The following is a 21126-nucleotide window of genomic DNA, read 5'->3' as shown; positions in this document are numbered from 1 at the left end:
TCTCTTCTATTCCATCTAGGAGTACTCACTTTTGCGTCGAGGCCGAAAGCGCCAGTGATCTGGGCCAGCCCACATGGACAAGGTACGGGGACTAAAATAGGAATATTCTCCAGGTTTCATGGATAGAAGGGGGCACATGGTCCTGATATCTCCATCTCCAAGGGAAATCCTGTCTTCCCTGTAATACATGTGAAATCATGCTCTCATGTTCATGGCAACAGAGAATAGAATCAGATACTATGTAAAGAAGCATGTGATGCAACAGGAATATTCCACCTACCCATGTTTCCACAAAGGAACACGTGCCAACAGAACTACTTTATCATTAACAATCCCTTAGATTTTACTTCATAGAAGTGCTCTTGCTTCTCTAGACCTTTTAATAAAATAATAAATGTTTTTGACATTTCAAGACTTTTCATTATTTATTTTGCCATGCTGGGTAATAAACACAGGGCCTTACGCATGCTCGTGAGCAGGCAAATGCTCGTCTGCTGAGCTACATCTGCTGCAGTGTTTTCAATTTTATAACTTCGATTAAATATGAGCTTATCCTTTTGACAGACAAGAAAACAGAGGCAGAAAGAAATCTAAGTTTCTATGACTACACAGCAATGGTGCCGGAGAGATAGTGCAGGGGTTGGTTATCAGCCTTGCATGTGGCCAGCCCCTGTTCAATCCCCTGAGCACCTCCAATACTGACCCCAGAGCAGAGCCAGAAGGCCTGTGAACTTCCATGTGTGCCTTCCCCAAACACCACACACACAGCTAGAAAAATGCCAGAGCCAGGTGTTAAAAAAACAGATACCCAAATTCCAGCTTCAGGATCGATACCCACACAACGCTCCCTGCCTCCAAGGTGAGTCTGCATCCTTTCCTTATCATTCATCCATCAACGTTACACTTCCAACGAATGTGACGATTATGTTATTCGAACCTATTTCCACTAAATGATTAGAGGGGTCCTCAATGAATCTCCCTGGCAAGCATTGAGCTCCTTCTGGCTGAGTGAAGTGGCTTACCAGCCAGTCCAAAACAATAGTTCTGGCCTAGTTTGGCCCCTTCTAACTTGCCACCAGAATGTGGGAAGCAGCTTTCTCCTAAAGGCTGCTGGCCTGCCCACCTCCAAGGACCTTAGTGTCACTCTACTGCCCTCTGGCGGCAGAGACAACAAGGACTATAAAGTCCTCCAGAGTGCACTAAGAAAGCTTTAAAAACAGTCTTTTACTTCGGAGAATCTTCGATTAAAAACCACAAAACAGTATTTGTATATTTAATGTGTGGTAAAAATTTAATCTGAAAAAACCAGGGCCGGAAATATGGCACGAGTGATAGGGCCTTGTGTGTGTGAGGTCCGAGGTTCAATTTCCAGCACTGCCTGCCCCTCTCCTCTCGCTTCCCCTCAATACCACCAAGCCAAGCCCTGGTGTCCCCTGAGCACCGCACAGGAGAGGGTCTCCAAATTAAAACATAACCCCCAAACCATATCTCCCAAAAGAAAAGAATTAAAAGTCCACTACCCAGCTCCCAGTCACAGCTCTGGTCTGTAAAAGGACTAGTGACTAGCCCACACCAGTAGCAAGTGAACTACACCAACTTCAGGTGACGCTTTCCCACTCTTGTGGACAGCTCTCCAACGCTGTTTTGGGAGAAGGGCTGGGAATTTGTTGGGAAATTGTAGGCAAAGCTAGAGTTGGCTCCTATTCCTGGAGACTGAGGAGCAGAACGCTTGAATGGAGCCCTTTGATAACTTGTGCAGGCACCCCAGGACCCTGCCTCTCCACTCCGCAGCTGAGCTAATGTCCTGTGTAGCCATTTCTCAAGGCCCGCCCCTCCAATGTGCCAGTCCTTCTGGGGGGGGCTGTTTTAATGGCGCACCCTCACAAGGGCTCTCCAACTCAGAACTGTTCAACCACAATGCAGAGAACTGCAGGAAACGCTGCCCAGCTGCCCGCCAGCACATGCCCTGGTGCTCAGGGTTTACTCCTGATGGGTTCGAGGACCCTATGGGGTGCCGGGGGTCAAACCCAGATCAGTGCATGCAGAGCAAGCACCCTGACCACTGTATCATCTCTCTGGCCCGTCAACCCTCATTTTAAAGATGCAACAAAGACTCCACAAAGGGATGCACGGCCTCACACCTCAGTGGCAGCAGCACATTCAACACAACCTTTACTAACGGCCAAGGCGACACCTCAAAGAGCCAGTGCACAGGTGCTGCACCTGTGAGACCCAGATTCGGTCCCTGGTACCACATGGTTCCCTGAGCCCCAGTGGAGGCCATTCTTGAGCACTGAGTTAGGAGTCATCTCAGGCACTGCTAGGTGTGGCCCAAACACCAAACACTTTGCTTCCAAGAGAGGCCCATTATCACACCATAGGGAGGGGTTTTCACTGAGTCAGGATCTAGGCCCCCTGCCCCTCCCTCTGTAGCCAGCAGTGTGGAGTCTAAGGTTTGATCTGTTGGGACTGGAGAAGTGGAGGCACTTACTCAGAACCAGCATGTTCCAAAACCAAAATGGAGCTAAGACCTCCTGACACGTCACCGCCAGCTCCTTAGTTAAACAAAAGCATTTCCTTGACATTTGGAGCAGATTTCAAAAGAGCTCATCGAGGACAAGATAGAACAGCGGGGAGGGTGCTGCCCTGCATATGGCCAAGTGGGTTTGATCTCCAGCATCCGATATGATCCCCCAAGCACCGCTGGATCGATTCTTGAGTTGCAGGACCATGAGTAAGCCCTGAGTATCAGTGGGTGTGACCCCAAAACAAGCTGCACATCCAGGCCTGGGGATATACTCAAAAGCATCATGCATGCTGAAACATGTATGAGACCCTGGCTTCAGTCCCTGCCACACACACAAATACAAAACCACCCCCATTTTTCTATGTATGTTTTAATTTATATTAGGTTTTCTAGGCCATACCCAGCAATGCTCAGGAGACCATTTGGTGCCAGAGACGGAACCTGGGCCTTCTGCAGGGGCTGCTACCTTTAAAAAAAAAAAAATTTTTTTTTTTGAGGGGGGTCACACCCAGGGGTTGTGCACAGGGGTTGGTTACTCCTGGCTCATGCACTCAGGAATTACTCCTGGTAGTGCTCAGGGGACCATATGGGATGCTGGGAATTGAACCCGGGTCGACCGCATGCAAGGCAAACACCCTACTCGCTATCACTCCAACCCCTACCTTTAAAAAAATTTTAAGGGCTGGAGCGATAGCACAGCGGGTAGTGCGTTTGCCTTGTAAGCGGCCAACCCGGGTTCGAATCCCAGCATCCCATATGGTCCCCTGAGCACCGCCAGGGGTAATTCCTGAGTGCATGAGCCAGGAATGACCCTTGTGCATTGCCGGGTGTGACCCAAAAAGAAAAAAATAAAAATAAAAAATTTTAAAAATAAATAAAAATTTTTTGTTTTTGCTTTTGGGCTGTACCCGGCATTTCTCAGGGGTTACTCAGGAGTAATTTCTGAGTGTAGAATATGCTCCGGGGACCGTATGGGATACTGAGAGTTGAACCCAGAACTGCTGTGTGCAAGGCAAGCACCCTACTCACTCACTAATACTACATACTCACTATATCCTAGGGGCTGCTCCTGCTGAGGCAGAGCAGAGCCTGCTTCTCTACAGGAAAGGACTGGGCTGGGCTGGAGGAATTGGACCAGAAACTAGACTGGGGTAGAATATAGAAGTGCAACACCTGAGGAATTTGGTCTGTGCTTACACTCCTAGCTGTGAACACATCAGGGGCAGGTGAGCGACCAAGTCAGAGCAGCTTGGCACACCAGCCCAGGCACTCTGAGGTGAGCAGACGGTGCCAATAGGAAGCCTGACACACACTGGTGCTGAGCACCGAGGGGAACGTGTTCCATGTGTCAGACAGCCTTACTGGCAGCTCTGGATGTGGCGGGGCTCCTCCTGGCTTTGGAACTCCGTGTGGTCCCCGGAAGCAGTGTGGTCGGGATCATCATGGGCATCGAAGTCATCATCCAGTGGCCCTTCAGGGAAGTCTGCGCAGTAGCTCTCCTCCACCTCAGCATCAGCGTCGAACACCTGGTCAGTCTTCTTAAACTTGTCCATCAGGGCCGACACAGACTGCAGGGAACAAAGACAGTTGTGTGCTGGACCTCATCCCCAGAACCAGCATAGCTCAGCTCAGCCCAAAGATAGGAAAGGCCTGAGTAGCTGTGCCTCCTTACCCTGAAAACCCCAATTTCCTGTACCCCTCCCCCACACAAGTTCTCTGCTAATAAAGCACTGAGGAAGTTTATATTGTGTGGCACAGGATGGAGTATTGTTGCTAGACACATTCTGTAAAACATGGACAGGAATCTGCATCCATTAACTACATGTTTAGAGAAAACAGTTTGCCATGGAGACCATTTATTTTGGAAACCGTGTGAAGTAAGCTAAAGGGGGCATGCTAAAAATACAGAGGAGAGAGGACAGTTTTACACATAACTGTTTCTCAGGAAACTGTGCCCAGAGACTCACCCGGAAGAGCAGGAAATTCCTCGAGTTTATCAGTGGCCTAAGAAACCAGAGGCCAGGACCAGGGCGATGGCTCAAAGGGCTAGAGCACACGCCTGGCATGTACCAAGCCCTGGGTTCAATTCCCAGTACCACACAGCCTCCTGAGTACCACGAGGGGTAGTCCTGGTAACCCCCAGTACCACTGGGAAACCCCTCCCCACAAAAAAAGAAAATTGTGGAAACAAAGCCAGGGGCTACTGTGACAGGTTTGTTTGAGGAGTAAACCAGAGTGCAAACATGTCCTGTCCAGGAATAATCTGCCTGTCCCTGGGGGCAAAGGGAGGGAGCCCCACGCTGAGCCCAGAATCCCTTCAGCCGTCCATTGGCCCTGCAGAAGTTCACAGCCTTCCTTCCCCCTCTAGTTTTCATTCCTAGTGAATGAAAATAATCTTCATTGCCAAAAGAAATATTTTCTGTACTCCTGGCTACGGCAAAGTGTCCCAGTTTTGGTTCCCACTGGGCAGAGCTAATCTGGAGCCAACTCACTGAGACCGTGAAGTGCTGGAGGGATGCCCCAGAAGCCCAAAGCTGAGCCCACCTCATTGTGTGTCTCACTGTCCCACTTCGTGAACTGGAAGCCAGCCAGCGAGGGGCAGATGGGGCGGTCTTCCGCACACTGCTGCAGGGGGCCTGGAGAGGACAGAAGACCACGGCTGGCTCAGAGAGGGTGCAAGCAGGGCCACAGCCCATCAGGGCAGATGCTTGACTCAGAAACCTCGAGAGTCCAGCAGTCCAAAGCCCTGTGTGCATATCCCATCAGGTAATGGTGCTAAATCCACTCCCAAGCTACAGAAGCTACAGAGGACCTGGTTGAGGTTGCCATGGCAAGTCCGGCCTTCACCCTCACCTGTGCTGCTCACCCAGCCTCAGACTACTCCAGGCACAGGAACCGGAGGGGTTGACAGTTCCTTGCCAAGCCAGGATGAGGAATGGGCAACAGAACAAGTCTGTTCTCAGACCAACGCAGGAGTGTGAGAACAATTTGCAACACCCTCATCTCCTCAGGAACGCTGGAACAAAACCTCTCTGGCTCGACAGAATTTTTCTTTTGGGGGGAAGGGGGATTTTTGAGCCATGCCCAGCAGTGCTCAGGGCTTACTCCTGCCTCTGCACTCAGGAAATCACTCCTGGCAGGGCTCCAAGGACCATATGGAGTGGTGGGAATCGAATCAGGGTCAGTAGCATGCAAGGCAAGCATCCTGCCCACTGTACTGTTACTCCAGTCCTGATAAAATTTCTGTAATACTCCTTTCCTCAGCTGGAGCACCGGCAAGGGACTCGGTTTGATCCCCAGCATCATCTGGTCAGGCAAGCATCACTGGGTACAGCCCTGACAGTCCCTAGTATCACTGACAAGGCCCCCAGGCAACAAAGGGGAAAAAATAAAGCCCTGCCAAGATCCCCCAAGTGACAGTGGGAACCAACATCTGACTGGGGACACTTACTTGACTGTGACCAAAACAATGGTGGGTGTTAGCTCCTGTTTTAGACTCCAGACTGAGAAAAGCCAAGAAGGTAGTTTGTCCCAAAAAGAGGCCGAATCTGGCATTCTAGAGGAAGCTTCAGAGTCACTGACATAAGCAACGTGACGTGAGATCGGGGTGTTCTACACCCCACGGTTATACAGAACCATACCATGCTTTTGAAAGACTCTGGGGAAAGACTCTGTGCTGTGTGCACTTCAGCTGCTTGTTTTGGGGCCTCACACTGCAGTGTTCAAGGACGATTCCTGGCTCTGAGCTCAAAGAAGACTCTGGGGCACCATACGGAATGTCAAGGATCAAACCAGGGTCAGCTCTAGGCAACACAAGGACCCTACTTGCTGGACTATCGCTCCAGCCCCATACTTACCTTTTAAATCTGTCATATCTACCCATCCCAAATCTGGTAACTCAAGAGGTTCTCCAGTAGTCAGAGTGCGGGCGTCTGAAGGAAAAAGCAGCTCACTTCTATAATCTTCACAGCGGAGGGTGGAGAGAAATATCCCTGCGGTGCTGCACTCATCAAACGAGGCCGCAGTCTTCTGGAACATGGGATCGATCTAGATACAAGAACAGAGAGGAGGGGGAAAGCTCCTTAGGTAGCCAAGACGTATATAAACTCTCATTCACTGGACCCTACTCATTTAATTCCAGAATACACATTATTCAGAATGTCTCTACATGTAATAAAAACAAGGAGGAGCTTTCCAAAACGATCGGGTAAAATCCCATTCCAGCAGACGGCAGCCCCCAAAGAAAGGCTGTGTGTGGCTGGGAGTCCACAGCCAAAGGCATGGGGTATGGCAGATCGTCACAATAGCCCGGCCAGTCCCCTACTGCTGCCCTCTCCACACTGTCTGCAAATGCCTATTTCATTTTGTTTGTTTGTTTGTTTTGGGGCCATACCCAGCGCTGCTCAGGAATTTCTCCAGGCTCTGCACTCTGCACTCAGGGATCACTCCTGGCAGGGACCATACGGGATGCCAGGGATCAAACCCGGGCCAACAACATGCAAGGCAAGCACCTTACCCACTGCACCATTGCTCTGGTCCTTGTAAATGTCTCTTTCTACTGACATGCTCTCACATACTGAGATGCTTTCTGCTGACTCAGAGAGTCTCTAGAGCAGATCTGTTCACAAGTTTCCATTATCCTCTGAATATAAAAATTTTCAAGTTTGGAAAAGTAAGAAATGCAGGGCTCAGGAGCAGGAATAGTACAGCGGAAAGGGTGCCTGCCTCACGCACAGCCAACATGAGTTCAATCCCAGCACCACGTACTGTCCCCCAAACCCTGCCAGGAGTAATCCCTGAGCACAGAGGAAGGAGTAAGAGGAATGAGCCCTGAACACCACCAAGTGTGGCAGAAAGAAAGAAATCCAGACGAAGGGAGGACAGAACTGTTTGAATAAAACACAGAAGTTGTGGCTAGAGAGACAGTACATCAGTTAAGGTGCTAGTCTTGCATGTGCCAACCCGCTTGATCACTGGTTTGATTGTAGTACCAGACAGGGTCCCCAAGCCCCACCAGGAGTGATCCCTGAGCCCTGCTGGGTGTGGCCTAAACCCCTCCACCGCCTCTGACCCCTCATATAAAATAATTTAAAACACACACACAGAGATGACCCCAAGCTGGGTCAGGGAGGAATGCCTAGCCAGGTCACAGTAAGCGAAAGGACATGAAGCCGGACAAGGAATGGTGCCCCTCTGAGGGCTCCAGGCCCTTAGAATAAGGCTCCTCAGCCCTTGTCACTCTCCCACCACCTTTAGGGCCTCCTTCAGAACCAGAGGGTTGTACAGTGGACAGGGCATTTGCTTTGCACACCGCGGACCCAGGTTCCATCCCTGGCATCCCAGATGGTCCCCTAAGCCCACCAGGAGTGATTCCTGAGTGTAAAGCAAGAGTAACCCCTGATCATCACTGGATATGGCTCAAAACCAAAAATAAAAAAAAAAACAAAAACAAAAACAGAATCTGTCTTCCCTTTCGGAGGGGGCGCTCTCCTGGCAGTGCTCAGGGCATCAGACAGCCCCCGGGATAGAGGTTGGTCTCCCTGAGGAAATCCTATACTCAGCTCTTTCAGCTGCCCCCGACCCCTAAGACTAGACATTTGGTTCCTGCTTCTCCCCTTTGAAGTTAATTACTGAGGAATAAGATTTTTGTCAGGGTTGATATTTGGAGAAACATAAATCACTATAATTTCTAAGATTTTTTTTTTATTACTCCTTTCCCAATAATTAATTTTTGCTTCTGGGAAAGTGATACTGGCCTCATGAGAAGTGAAGGCGTTAAATCGAGCGGTGGAAAGAACCTTCAGAAAGAGGTAAGTCCAGGGACTCTTGCTGATAACTGGCAGGGGCTGAGGGGTGCCTTGTTAGTGTGGCCCTGCAGACCCCAGGGGAGCTTATGTATGTGATGAGCACCAAAAAGTGGACAGTGACAGAAGCAATCCTTCTGATGTTCAGTGTAATTTGAGGCAAGGAGAGTGGGCATGCTAAAGAATGATAACATGGGGGCCGGAGCGATAGCACAGTGGGGAGGGCGTTTGCCTTGCACGCGGCCGACCCGGGTTCGATCCCCGGCATCCCATATGGTCCCCCAAGCACCGCCAGGAGTAATTCCTGAGTGCAAAGCCAGGAGTAACCCCTGAGCATCGCTGGGTGTGACCCAAAAAGCAAAAAAAAAAAAAAAAAAGAATGATAACATGGGCCGGAGAGGTAGTACAGCGATAGGACATTTGCCTTGCACGTGGTCGACCGAGTTCAATATGGTCCCCCGGCATCCCATATGGTCTCCCAAGCACCTCCAAAAGTAATTCCTGGGTGCAGAGCCAGGAGTACCTCTGAGCATTGCTGGGTGTGACCCAAAAGGGGGAAAAAAAAAAGAATGATAATGCAGAGACAAACCAGGTATTTTTTTTCCTTGAGGATTTAGCCAGCCATCAACCAGCTGGGCAAGCTCAGCCCTGGAGATTTTGAAATCTCCAGAGACCACATAGACACAATTCCTCACCTCACATTTTCGATCTGCTTCAGAGACATTGAGGTTATTTATATTCTGCTCGATGGTTTTGTATGAGTGCTTCTTCTTTGGTTTCGAAGTCTTTTTGGCTGTTTCTGCTTCAGGAGCACTTCCATCTAAAGAAGGCATAAGGCTATGTATGCCAAGATTGTTTTGGACAAGTAGTTTAAAATATTAATTTACATTCTTCAAAATGCAACAGCGTGATGAACAGTAACAATTTAAGCACACGCTAGTAGCACATGCTATTCTCTCCAAACAATATGCACACCTAATCTGAGGCCATGGAGAAACCAGACTATCAGAATAAGTACCTAGTTTATATAATCCAAGCTGATTTTCCAAACACCCATAATTCAGGCAGCTCCCTAGTTGAAGATATTTATTTAATCTTATCTAACATCTGAAAGCCTTTAATATAAGGTTCTTCTCTTTCAGAGAAAATTACTCTGGTGTCTAAGCTTATTCTTAAACACAATGCTGAAAATATCCCTATTTTCAAAAGAAAGATGATTTGTTGGTGGCTTCATTCCAAAACATTCCTCAAATAACCGAAGGCTACAACCTTTGAATGATCTCTCTGTCCCCATCCCAAGCCATGTACCTGCAATGTGGCTCTCTCCTTCTTCTGGGGGTGCTGCATCTTTGCCCAGTCCCCCCAGAACTCTGTACACATCAGCATGAACGGCATCAACGCGCACAGCATAGATCTTGGTGCTGGCATCAAGTGTGCCAGCTGCCACCTAGTCAAACAAGCAGAAAAGGAACTTCTGAACAAGCAAAACAGCAAGCATGACAGAAAATTAACCAGCCCTTAAAAACAAACAAACAAACAAACAAACAAACAAACAAACAAACAAAAACAAACAAAAAACCCCTAAGATCCCCTGAAAACTGAAAGGGAACAAACAAAACAGAAAGATATCTTCTTTACATTTCATGAGTTGGGGAAAGCAGAGCAGCTAGTAAAATGTGATAACAAAGATATTCTTTTGTGTTTGTAGAATTTAATGTGCCTGGCTGAGTATTGGAAATGATGATTTAAAAAAAATTATGAATACAGATGGAAGAGTGGACATCCTTCTTACTTTAAAGTTGGTTGGTTCAGCGTCTTTCTGCTTAAGAATATCTGACATAAAATCAATCAAGTGCAAGCCAAAAGCATTCTTGGTAGTGATTTTCTGAAAAAAGAAAGTTGCAGAAAGTTGGGTTATTAATAGTCTAAACTCATATAAATAACTGATAGGCAGTTACATTTTTAGACAAATATCCCACACTCACCACAAAATTTATATTCCACAAATACTTTGTTACACAGCTGAATTCTAACCCACATCACTTCACTCTCAAATGTACAGACCCCCTGGGAGTTCACTGCATGCAGGTCTGATGGGAGCACTGCCCACAGAGGGGACGCTCACTCCCAGGCAGGCTCTACTGTCACTGGAGAGAGGACCTACGACAGTGGCTGGTGACCTGCCAAGGCCATACAACTTGTAAGTGGCTAAGACACAGTTTCAACTAAGTCAACCAGGAGAATGTTTCTCCTCCAGCCACGCTGTGAAGCTGTCTGTGATAACCTGGCAGGTACTCACATTTTCAGTGGACAGCTTGATACAGGTGGAATAATGTTCTGTAATCTGTGTGTTGGTAAATTTAGGAACAGAAGCCGAAATGTCAGCGTTCCTAGGGGAAAAGCAAACAAACAAAACTCTAGTGAAGACCCATTTGACATTTCAAGATCCAGAGGCAGAATCCACAAGTGACTAGAGACGTCAGCCCCCAGACTCATGCCTGGACCAGTGGCTGGGCCAAGGAGGCCGCAGGCGGCACGCACCTCCTGGAGGGAGAGGCTAGCAGATGGGGTGAGTCTGCACTGAACTGCAGGTCAAAGATCTTGGAACGCCTCCGCTGCATGCGCTCCTTCTCGTCGTCATTCTGGGGGATGTCTTCCAGGACTGGAGTGCTGGGAGTACTGAGAGGGGCCTTCCTGGACAGCGCCATGGATAACACCCGCTCTGAAGGTGATGAGAAACCAGGGGCTTGCCCGTGAGTCTTCGAAGAGTCACTGACTATGACAGAACAGAAGACATGTCAAGAAACCTTGAACATTTCCTGTCTCTTACAGAGGGGCATCAGAAGCGCAAGCAATAATAAAGCAGGCAGAGCACTTGCTTTGCACATGGTCGACCTTGGTTCAATCCCCTGCATCATATATGGCCCCCCAGCCCTGTCAAGAGTGATCCCTGAGTGCAGTGCCAGAAGTAAGCCCTGAGCACAAATGGGTCTGTCCCAAAAGCAATGATAAAAGATGGGTATTGGGGGTGCAGCTCACCACCTCTTTTCCACTTATATTTTTCTTTTTTTTTTTGGGGGGGGCACACCCAGCAGTGCTCAGAGGTTACTCCTGGCTATCATGACAAATAAGAAGTTATATGTTATAAGAAGTTTGAAACTGTAATGAAAATTAAGAAAATGTGATGGGGACCGGGAAACTAAAACTGGCCCCCTAAGTTAAACAAGAGAAGGGAGAGCAAAACATTTCTTCAGGACCCCAATGAACATAGTTAAGGGTCCAGCAGCCCACTAAATGGATGGGAGCACACTGGGCCTGACAGATTAATGGGAGTGCATGGGAGATGGTACCTGAAGACCGCACCAAAATGGGCAAGATATACTGACACTGACTGTTTTTCTTTTGAGTACCTAAAGGCTGTACCATGTGGGAACGAGGCACTGATTGTTTTTCTTTTACTTATTGCCTCTGTGTCCCCTGTTTAATAGATAAGAATACACATAAATTGTAACCCACCTTTAGAGGATAAAAGAGAGACCCTCTCAGTGAATGGGGCTCCAAGTCTCTTTCTCTTCTGACTTGGGGTGGGGTCCTCAGCACTAAGCGTCTGATAAACTCAGCATCCTATCCTGAGCTGTCTCTGTTCGTCTGTGGCTCGCACCAGCACAACACTGGCAGTGCCTTGGGAGCGATGTGGGGTGCTAGGAATTGAACCTGGGTCAGTCATGTGCAAGGCAAATGCCCTACCCACTGTACTATCACTCTGGCCCCCTTACGTCTTTTCTACCTCTGACATTCTAGGCTGGAATCACAGTAGTTTGGGATTCTTCTGCTCCCTTGCCAATCTAGACAAATGTCCACTTGGCAGAACTTTGACTCTAAAGCGAGATGCGTGTGGGCAAGAGACAGCTGCTACCCTAGGAGTCTCACAAGGGAGAACAAGTGACATAATCATAATGCCAAGCAAGAGAATACAACATTGAGATAAGGGTGACATGTCACATAAAACTTTCTCAGCCCTATTTCCAGGGAAGAGACAGAGAATAAACATGGATAAGTAAAAATAAATAGAATGTTCCAAAAACTCAATCACAGTTTACTTGCTAAGTAGAAAGGGGAACTGTCTTTCTCAATAAAAGATCTCACAGTAACCAAGGTAACCAATCAAATACAGTCTCATGGAACATGAGACAACTTGAAACATCCTCATCTTCTGATGAGAGGTAATAGGAAACCGACAGCATCACCCATAAAATATATTTGCCAAAGACAGCTAACCTCAACTGAACTAAGACTTTACCAGTTTAGGAGTCCAACAGATAGCAGAAAAGACTGGAGCATGTGCTTTGCATGAAGGAGGCCCAGATTTGATTCCTAGCACTGCACAATTCCCTGAGTGCCACTGGAAGTGACCCCAGAGCATATCCCTGGAGTAGACCAAGCATTGCTTGGTGCAGCCCCAATTCCTCAAAACACTGTAGCACTGTCGTCCTGTTGTTCATCGATTTGCTCAAGCAGACACCAGTAATGTCTCCACTGAGAGACTTGTTACTGTTTTTGGCATATCGAATACACCATGGGTAGCTTGCCAAGCTCTGCCGTACGGACAGGATGCTCTTGGTAGCTTGCTGGGTTCTCCGAGAGGGACGGAGGAATCAAACCCGGGTCAGCCGCGTGCAAGGCAAAAGCCCTACCCGCTGAGCTATCGCTCCAGTCCTCAAAAGAGAAAATTATTCTAAGAAAAAAACATTCATGGGACCAGAGTACAGAGGGGAGGGCATTTGCTGGCATGCAGCTGACTGGGGATTGATCCCCGGCATCCCCTATGGTTCCTGAATACCACCAGAAGTAATTCCTGAGCACATATCCAGGAATCTCACTAGGTATGCCTCCACTTCCCTACCCTGGAAAAAAAAAATCCAGCTCAGTAGAAAGAATAAATCAAATAGATTGTATGCTCTTGTAAACAGAAATTACCACTACAGTGATTTATTGTAGAGACTGGGAAATTAGCTAGTAGGGGCCAGGGAGTCAAAGGACTGAGTATACATAGGAGTCCCGGGTTTAATTCCTAGCACTGCTTGGAGCCCAGCACTAAGTCAAGTGTGTAGCCCTAAACAAACAGTAGTACAATGTATACGTTAAGTGTGCAAATGTGTAAATGTACCGAGGTACAGCTTCAGGGCAGAGCAGTCACCTCGCAGGCATGAAGCCCTGGGGTGGATCCCTGGCACAGGAAAAACCAAGTAACACAAACGTAAGCTCCTGTATTGTAGAAGCCAGAGTCTAAAGCACAATGTCAGCAGGCCGCATCCCTTAAATTTGTTTCCTTGCCTTTTTCAGCTTCTAAAGGCCATGGATATTCCTTGGCTTGGGGTCCACTCCTCCTTTTGCTCCAACCCTTTGCGTCTGTCCTCACATCTTCTGATTCTGAGGTTCCATCTTCCCTCTTATCAGGACATTATGATTATGCTAGGCTGACCAGATAATTCAGAAAACTGCCCCATAATAAGATTTAATCACATCTACAAAGACCCTTTTACCATGCAAGTTAATATGTGCACAGTTCTGAATACCTCCAGGGGCCATCATTCCCAGGGACATGGACTGCAGTTTCCTAAAGTTGGGAAACCACCCCTGGAGTGGGGGTGCTGGACCAGCAAAGGGAGAATGACTGGGTCCACCTTGTATACAGCTGACCTGGGTTTGATCCTCACCACCCCAAAAGATCCCCTGGCCCTGCCAGGAGTGATTTCTGAGCACAGAGCCAGGAGCAAGCCCTGAGCATTGCTGGGTATAGCCAAAAAAGAGGTAGGGGGTCAATAGCAGTGGGTAGGGCCCTTGTTTTGCATCAGCTGACCTGGGGTTTGATCCCTGGCACCCCATATGGTCCCCTGAGCCTCCTCCTAGGTGTGATCCCTGAGCTCAGAGCCAGGAGTAAGCCCTAAGCATTGCTGGGTATAGCCAAAAAGGGGGTGGGGGGTAGGGGGTGACAACAGCAGCGGGTAGGGCCCTTGTCTTGCATGCAGCTAACCTGGCACACCATATGGTCCCCTGGGTCTCCTCCTAGGTACATCCCTGAATTCAGAGCCAGGAGTAAGCCCTGAGCACTATGCCAGGTGTGGCCCTCAAAACAAAACAAAAAAGAAACATCCAGGCTGAAGAAGAGATAGCACAACAGGTAGTATGTTTGCCTTACATGTAGCCAACCCAAGTTCGATCCCTGGTATCCCATACAGTTCTCCAAGCACTGCCAGGAATAATTCCCAAGTGCTGAGCCAGGAGTAACCCCTGAGCATCAAGGAATGTGACCCCAAAAAACAAACAAAAACAAAAAAGACAAACATCTAATGAATTACACACTGGATATTGAGTTACACCTTCAGAAACCAGTCACATTTTCACCACCCCTACCCTCAGTTACATGATCCCATACTGATACAATTTAAGAGGCCTTAACATTGTAGAACAGGTAATGAATCAGCAGAATGGCAGCTTGAGACCTAGATGGTATGTGTCAAGCAAGTGTAAGGAAACAAGAAAGAAAGGTTTCAAGTGTGTGTGAGGAAGCAATATACCACTAATGGAATATGGAATGTAACCTAGGAGAACCTCAGAGGTGAGGCACAGTAAGAAGCAGAATATAAATATTAAAAAGACTGGGAGTGAGGGAAACAGAAAATACAAGGTTGAAGCTGACAGGTAGGGTGCTTAAAACTGAGATGAGAGTGTAATTGATGATTATAAGGTCTAGGAAGTAAACAAGGTGTGGAGTGGCTAGTTTTGGCTAGTCTACTATGGCAGGGCAAGGAACAAGATTATTGGGGTTGAAGAGATAGTATGTTTGGTTGCCTTGCATGTGGTCAACCCAAGTGCACGGCATATGCCCCCTAGCACTAGCAGGAGTGATCCCGAGCAGTCAGGTATAAGCCCTGAGCACTGCCAGGTGTGGTCCAAACCCTTCTCCCCAGATAAGCATATATATATATATAATACACCGTAAAAGGTTGTCAATGTAAGGAAGTGAGTGAATAGGGATGAAAGGGACATAACGTCACATATTCCTCTGATGTCTCCCCACAAGGGTTTGATTAAAACGACTCTAGGGGCTGGAGGGATAGCACAGCGGGTAGGGCATTTGCCTTGCACGCAGCCAACCCGGGTTCGAACCCCAGCATCCTATATGGTCCCCCGAGCACCGCCAGGAATAATTCCTGAGTGCAGAGCCAGGAGTAACCCCTGTGCAACACCAAGAGTGACCCAAAAAGCAAAAAGGAAAGAAAAAAAAAAACTTTCAACTAAAATCAAAATAAATAAATTAAAAAAGGGAAGGTGAGGAGCCATGAGGATAGCTCAAAAGACTGGAGCTCATGCTCTGCATGCACGCCAGGGTTCAATCCTTGGCACTGCATAGTACCAAGCACTATAGCATACCCTCAAACACTGCCAAGTGTGCCCCCATTTCTCCCCCAAAAAGGAAGAAGAGATGTTTTTAGACTCTAGAGGACTTTTTTTTTTTTTTTGCTTTGTTTGGGTCACACCTGGCGATGCACAGGTGTTACTCCTGGCTCTGCACACAGGAATTACCCCTGACCATGCTCAAGGGACCATATGGGATGCTGGGATTTGAACCCGGGTCGGCCGCGTGCAAGGCAAACGCCCTACCCGCTGTGCTATCTCTCCAGCCCCCGACTCTAGAGGACTTCTAAGTATTTTTGGATGTGGGTATACTGACAAAGTAGGGAACAGAGTTTGACACTAGAAGAAGAGACTAGAACAGAAACAGGAAGCACTGATGGAAGAATTTGTTTAAGATGCGAACTCAAGAAGAAATAGGCATATTTCAATTCTCAGAATTTTTCCGATTTTTCGCTTTAACTTTTGGACATTTTGCACCCATTTATCCAACAGTTTACTGATCTCAAACACTTTCCGCATCCTCACCTACTCATTTTTCATGCAGCTCTGATACTCTTATCTGACTCCATTTATGATAACTGCCCTGCAAGAATCGCCTACAACTACCAGTTACAGACCTATTATCACTTTCCAGGCCTCATGAGACTGAGCAATATTTGAGAGTGCTGACAATCTCTTTCCTTCTTGAAACGTTCCTGGCTTCTATGATACCATTCTTCTGTTTCTCCAGCCTTTCCTTCTCCATAAAAGTCCTGGCTGTTTTCTGTACATTTTTTCCTCTTCTTCTTCTTCTTTTTTTTTTTTTTTGGCTTTGGGGCCACAGTGTTGTTCAGGCTATGAGTGGCTGTGTTCAGGGGTGATACCTGGCATGGTGTGTGTCGGGGGAGGTAGTTGTGTGGTGCTAAAGCAGGTAGATAGGAAAGGGTCATGGCAATGAATCCTTACCTCTGGCAGAAAACTCAGACCACCACAATCTTAAGAGCATTCATATAAAAGCCGGTCTTAAAGGCCATTCAAGGCTCTCTCTCTCCCTCTGCCTCTCTCCCTTTTTCCCTTATCTCTAAAAACCCCCAAATAAAATATGATTTTATTAATTTTTTTTGTCTTTTTGGGTCACAATCAGCTATGCTCAGGGATTCCTCCTGGCTTTCCTCTCAGGAATTAATCCTGGTGGTGCTTGAGGGACCATGTGGGATGCTGGGGATAGAACTTGGGTCAGATGTGTGCTAGGCAAATTTCCTGCTGTACTATTGCTCTGATCCTAGAATCTGGGTTTCTTTTTTTCTTTTTTGGGTCACACGCTAATGCTCAGGGGTTACTCCTAGCTTTGCACTCAAGAATTACTCCTGGCAGTGCTCGGGAAACCATTTTGGGATGCCAGGGATAGAACCCAGGTCAGCTGCATGCAAAGCAAATGCCCTATCCACTGTACTCTCACTCCGGCCCCTTAAAATCTGTTTTTACTATGGGAGAAGCAAACTAAATAACCTCTTCTTGACTTCAATAACATTCTCTGTGATAATTCAGTTCTCCTGATGAGATCAGAGTGATTGCTTTGTAAAGAGCTCGTGTTTTCAATGGGGTAGCTTCATGGCATTACTCTGCACCTCCGTCTCCCTGGCAATGAATGCCAATGTGCACGTGGATGAAGAAGCAAATGGTGTGCATGAATGGCCTTTTAAATCACTGCCTAGAGTTATTGTAAAATATTGACTTTCTTGCAACAATAAATTCACTTTTCGGATCCTCAAAAAAAAAAAAATCTGTTTTTACTTCACTGCAGGCTCCTCCTGAAATTGTTTTTTTGCAAGGACAAGGACCTGTAAGGCCCGGGTAGGCCTAGTACTGGCTTTCTTTTCCTGAAAAGAGCAATTCCTCCCTCCAGCCTGAATCCATGGCTCCCTGAGAAATCAGGTGGTAGGGATTAACTCCTGTGCTGCGGGCAAGAGGGCTTCAGGTGTGGCTTGATGGCCACCTAGTGGGGCTAGCCGGCTCTAGCCTGTGCAGAACTGGGGCTCATCACAGACTTTATCAGTCCAAACCTTGCCAGCTGGTCCAGGCTTGGCAGAGATGGACAGGGATAAAGTAGCTGTCTCTTTCCCACCTCACATAAGCCACCTATGAGGGGTCCACTGACTTCAGTGCCAGAGATCTAACTCTGGCCTGCAAGCAAAGCATGCATACTCCCCAGCCGGTTGAGCTCCCTCTCTGGCCCAATGTTCTGACCTGTTCCAGTGGTTTGGTTTTACTATCTATATGAAGACATCCAAATTCATTTTTTTTAATAGAAGGGCCACTTCCCTGAGAAGCCCATTACTTCCAGGAATGTCAAACTCCTATTCGGGTCGTTTACTTTTTTTCAGTAGATCATTCATCATGCCCAAAACATAACTTAGATTTCCAAATCTCTTACAAGGAACCGCCTACCTGTTCCACTTACACTCAAGACATTCAGTCACGATGCTCTCGTAACTAGTCCATGCCGAGTTCCTTCCTGCCTGCCCAATTCTGCACCTTCAGCTGAAGTGCACATTCCTCAGTCTAGGCTTACAGATCTCCCAGACCTCCGCAGGGGCCCCGCAGGCACTCCGCTCCTCTCAGCTAGCATGCAGTCTCATTTGTAACGGGTGTGCTTTACTGTCTCTCCAACTAGAAAACAAGCTTCAGGAGGCCGGAACCAGATGTTTGCTCCGGCTTAGTTTAGATTGTTCTTTGTTTTTGCGGAGGGAGGAGGAGCTCGGACCATACTCGGCCTTATTCAGCAGCCGCCATCCCCGGCTCCGTGCTCAAGAGATCTCTCTGTGGTGACAGGAATTCGAAACGGGGTCGCGGGCGCCGCAGCCGCGTGCAGGTCAAAGCCCTTAACCTCCCGCACCAGCTCTGTGGTCCTTACAGGTTTGCTCTTTCCTCTATCTGGGCACCTGACGGAGGGTCTGGCTCAGAGGAGGCGCGCTCAGCATTTGTTAAAAAACAGACGCACGCGTCTGGAGCACACAGCGGCCACCCCAACACTTCCATAGCCCCTGAGTTCACGCGTTTCCCCGAAAGCCACCTCGGCGGCGAGACGCTCGGTCGCTGACCAAAGGGCCGGGGGGAGGGAAGCCCACACGCAGCCGCCGCGGCGACTCTCGGAGGAAGACGCGGCGCCCGCCCCGAGGCCCCGCCCCCGCCGCCCGCCAGGCCGCGCCCCCCGCGGCTGACACCCTCCTCCCGAGGGTCGAGCCCGAGGGGTCACGGCACTCAAGCCCGCCACACCCCGGTGCGACTCCCGCGCCGCCGCAGAGCCCCCGAGGGCCAGTGGTGGCCAGTGGTCCCCTCCTGGGCACACAGCCAGGAGCAGCCTCCTCCCGACACCGCCGGCCGGGGCCCAACCCCCACCCTCCCCTCAAAACAAAAGCCAAAAGAGACGCCGACGTCGAGAAGCTCCGCACGCCCCACTCCGCCAGCAGCCCCGCTCCGCGGCCCCCGCACGCCGCGGCGCCAGGCGGCTCACCTGGACCGGGAGGCCTCATCTCGTCTCCGCCGGCGGAGCCGCAGGTTTTAAATTGCGCGCCAGACGCGCGGGCGCCGCAACGTTCGCGGTGACGTCGCGGGCCGGGCGGAGCGCGCCTGCGCACGCCTGCGTACGCTAGCCCCTCCCCCGTTGTGTGGGCGGGGCCGGGACGCGCCCGCGCAGTCCGCTCGGGTGAAGCGAGAGAGACGACGGGCGGATGTTTTGGGGTTGTCTTCCAGATGCGGCGGTGGGAGGGCGTTTCCGGCCTGGGGTCCGGCGAGCGAGCAAATTGTACGTCTCAGGGACACCCCTGAAGTATGTGAAACTGTCTTTTCGAGCGCCCAATGTGGAAGTGGGCGATCGGAACCCAGCTTGGGTGGGCGGGGCGGTACTTTCCTGGAATTGACTTTCTAATGGGAGAGACGGATTTCGGGAAATACGACCAGGTTCCCTTAGCGACTGCGGGGCCCGGGCAGTGCTAAGGGGCTTTTAGAATGTGGGACAGAGGTGGGAGGGAGGTGTGCCCAGGGGACACAGATACAAAATGTACTTTAAAAAATGAAATTAAATCGTTTACTATTCATATTTTTTGTGAAAAGCTTCTTGAATATGTTACCCTTTCAAAAAAAAAAGTTAAGCTCAAAAGTGTGTTGGGGGGGGGCTGGAGCAATAGCACAGGAGGTAGGGCGTTTGTTGCCTTGCACGCGGCTAACTCAGGTTCGATTCCCAGCATCCCCCCTGAGCACCGCCAGGGTTAATTCCTGAGTGCAGCGCCAGGAGTAACCCCTGTGCATCACCGGGTGTGTACCAAAGAGCAAAAAAAAAAAAAGAGTTGGGGACAGGACTCAAGGGACTGGAATGCTTGCAAGTAGGACCCCTGGGTTTGATCCCCAGGGCCGAAAATGGGTGGGGTGGCGGGGATAAAGAATTTAAAAAGAGAAAAATGAGTTGGGAGTCCAGAGATAGTACAGCAGGTAGGTCCCTGGCTTAATACCCCACATTCCATAGGATCTTCTGTACCCATCAGAGTGATCCCTGAGCACAGAGCCAGGAGTAAGCCCTGAGCACTGCACCGAGAGAGGGAGGGGGGAAGGAAAAGGAGTAGGGCCTTGCTATGCAGGTCTCTGGTCTCTCCTGGCAGTGCTCAAGAAACCATAAGTGGTGCTGGGTATCGAACCAGGGTTGATGGAATGAATGCACGGCAAGCATCAACCCCTGTACTCTCTCCAGTTCCACTACCATGCTCTCCCATACCACAGGCCCTGCACACATGACATACTCCATGTCAGATCCTCTTCCATCTTCACCCAGTTAGTTGGCTCCTTTCAGGTGTCAGCTGGAGTCACTTCCTCAGGGAGGTCTTCTTTTTGTCCTGACTGGCGGCATTAGAACTTATCACCTTTGCCAGATGAGATGTGTCTTTGCTCATAGTTTTCCCACTGTCTGGTACTGACTGTATACAATAGCAAGTGCTTAACTATGTATAGAGTGAAATGGGGAACTAGGTTGTTTTTGGTTGTTGTTTGGGGTCTGTACTCTGATGGTGCTTGGGGAACCATGTGGTGCTGGGAATTGACCAGGCCTCCTGCTTGCAAGCATGTACTTAACTCCTTGAGCAGTCTCTCTAGTCCTAGATCAATCTCCTGGCTCTGAGCTCAGAGATCACTCCTGGCAGGGCTCCAGAAATTATTCGTGGAGCGAAGGATCAAACCCAGGCTGGCTACATCAAGGCAAGTGCCTTACTCGCTACAATATCTCTCTGGCCCTAGACTGAGAGTGTCTCTGGACCTCATTTTTGGGGGAGAGGGGGTTATACCCAGCTGTGCTCAGGCCTTTCTCCAGGTTCTGCACTCAGGTATCACTTTTGGCAGAGCTCAACCATT

General features: G+C 49.0%; 1 protein-coding gene across 1 annotated transcript in view; it reads right to left on the bottom strand.

Annotated features, from left to right (window-relative positions):
- Positions 1 to 19262, bottom strand: part of NCAPH (non-SMC condensin I complex subunit H) — a 32840-nt gene extending 13578 nt beyond the window's left edge. Inside the window, exons 1-10 of the mRNA XM_004609299.3 lie at positions 19244 to 19262; positions 10873 to 11053; positions 10631 to 10721; positions 10124 to 10216; positions 9640 to 9778; positions 9027 to 9151; positions 6385 to 6574; positions 5072 to 5163; positions 3890 to 4095; positions 30 to 178 (exon numbers count right to left, since the gene is read on the bottom strand). Of these exons, the coding sequence (XP_004609356.3) occupies positions 30 to 178; positions 3890 to 4095; positions 5072 to 5163; positions 6385 to 6574; positions 9027 to 9151; positions 9640 to 9778; positions 10124 to 10216; positions 10631 to 10721; positions 10873 to 11053; positions 19244 to 19262 (1285 nt within the window). The remainder of the gene's footprint in view (positions 1 to 29; positions 179 to 3889; positions 4096 to 5071; positions 5164 to 6384; positions 6575 to 9026; positions 9152 to 9639; positions 9779 to 10123; positions 10217 to 10630; positions 10722 to 10872; positions 11054 to 19243) is intronic.
- Between the last annotated feature and the right edge of the window lie 1864 nt (positions 19263 to 21126).

This window comes from Sorex araneus, chromosome X, assembly GCF_027595985.1.
Source record: "Sorex araneus isolate mSorAra2 chromosome X, mSorAra2.pri, whole genome shotgun sequence".
Taxonomy (NCBI): Eukaryota; Metazoa; Chordata; class Mammalia; order Eulipotyphla; family Soricidae; genus Sorex; species Sorex araneus.
The sequence above is the reverse complement of the archived record's forward strand: the minus strand, read 5'-3'. Positions and strand labels throughout refer to the sequence as shown.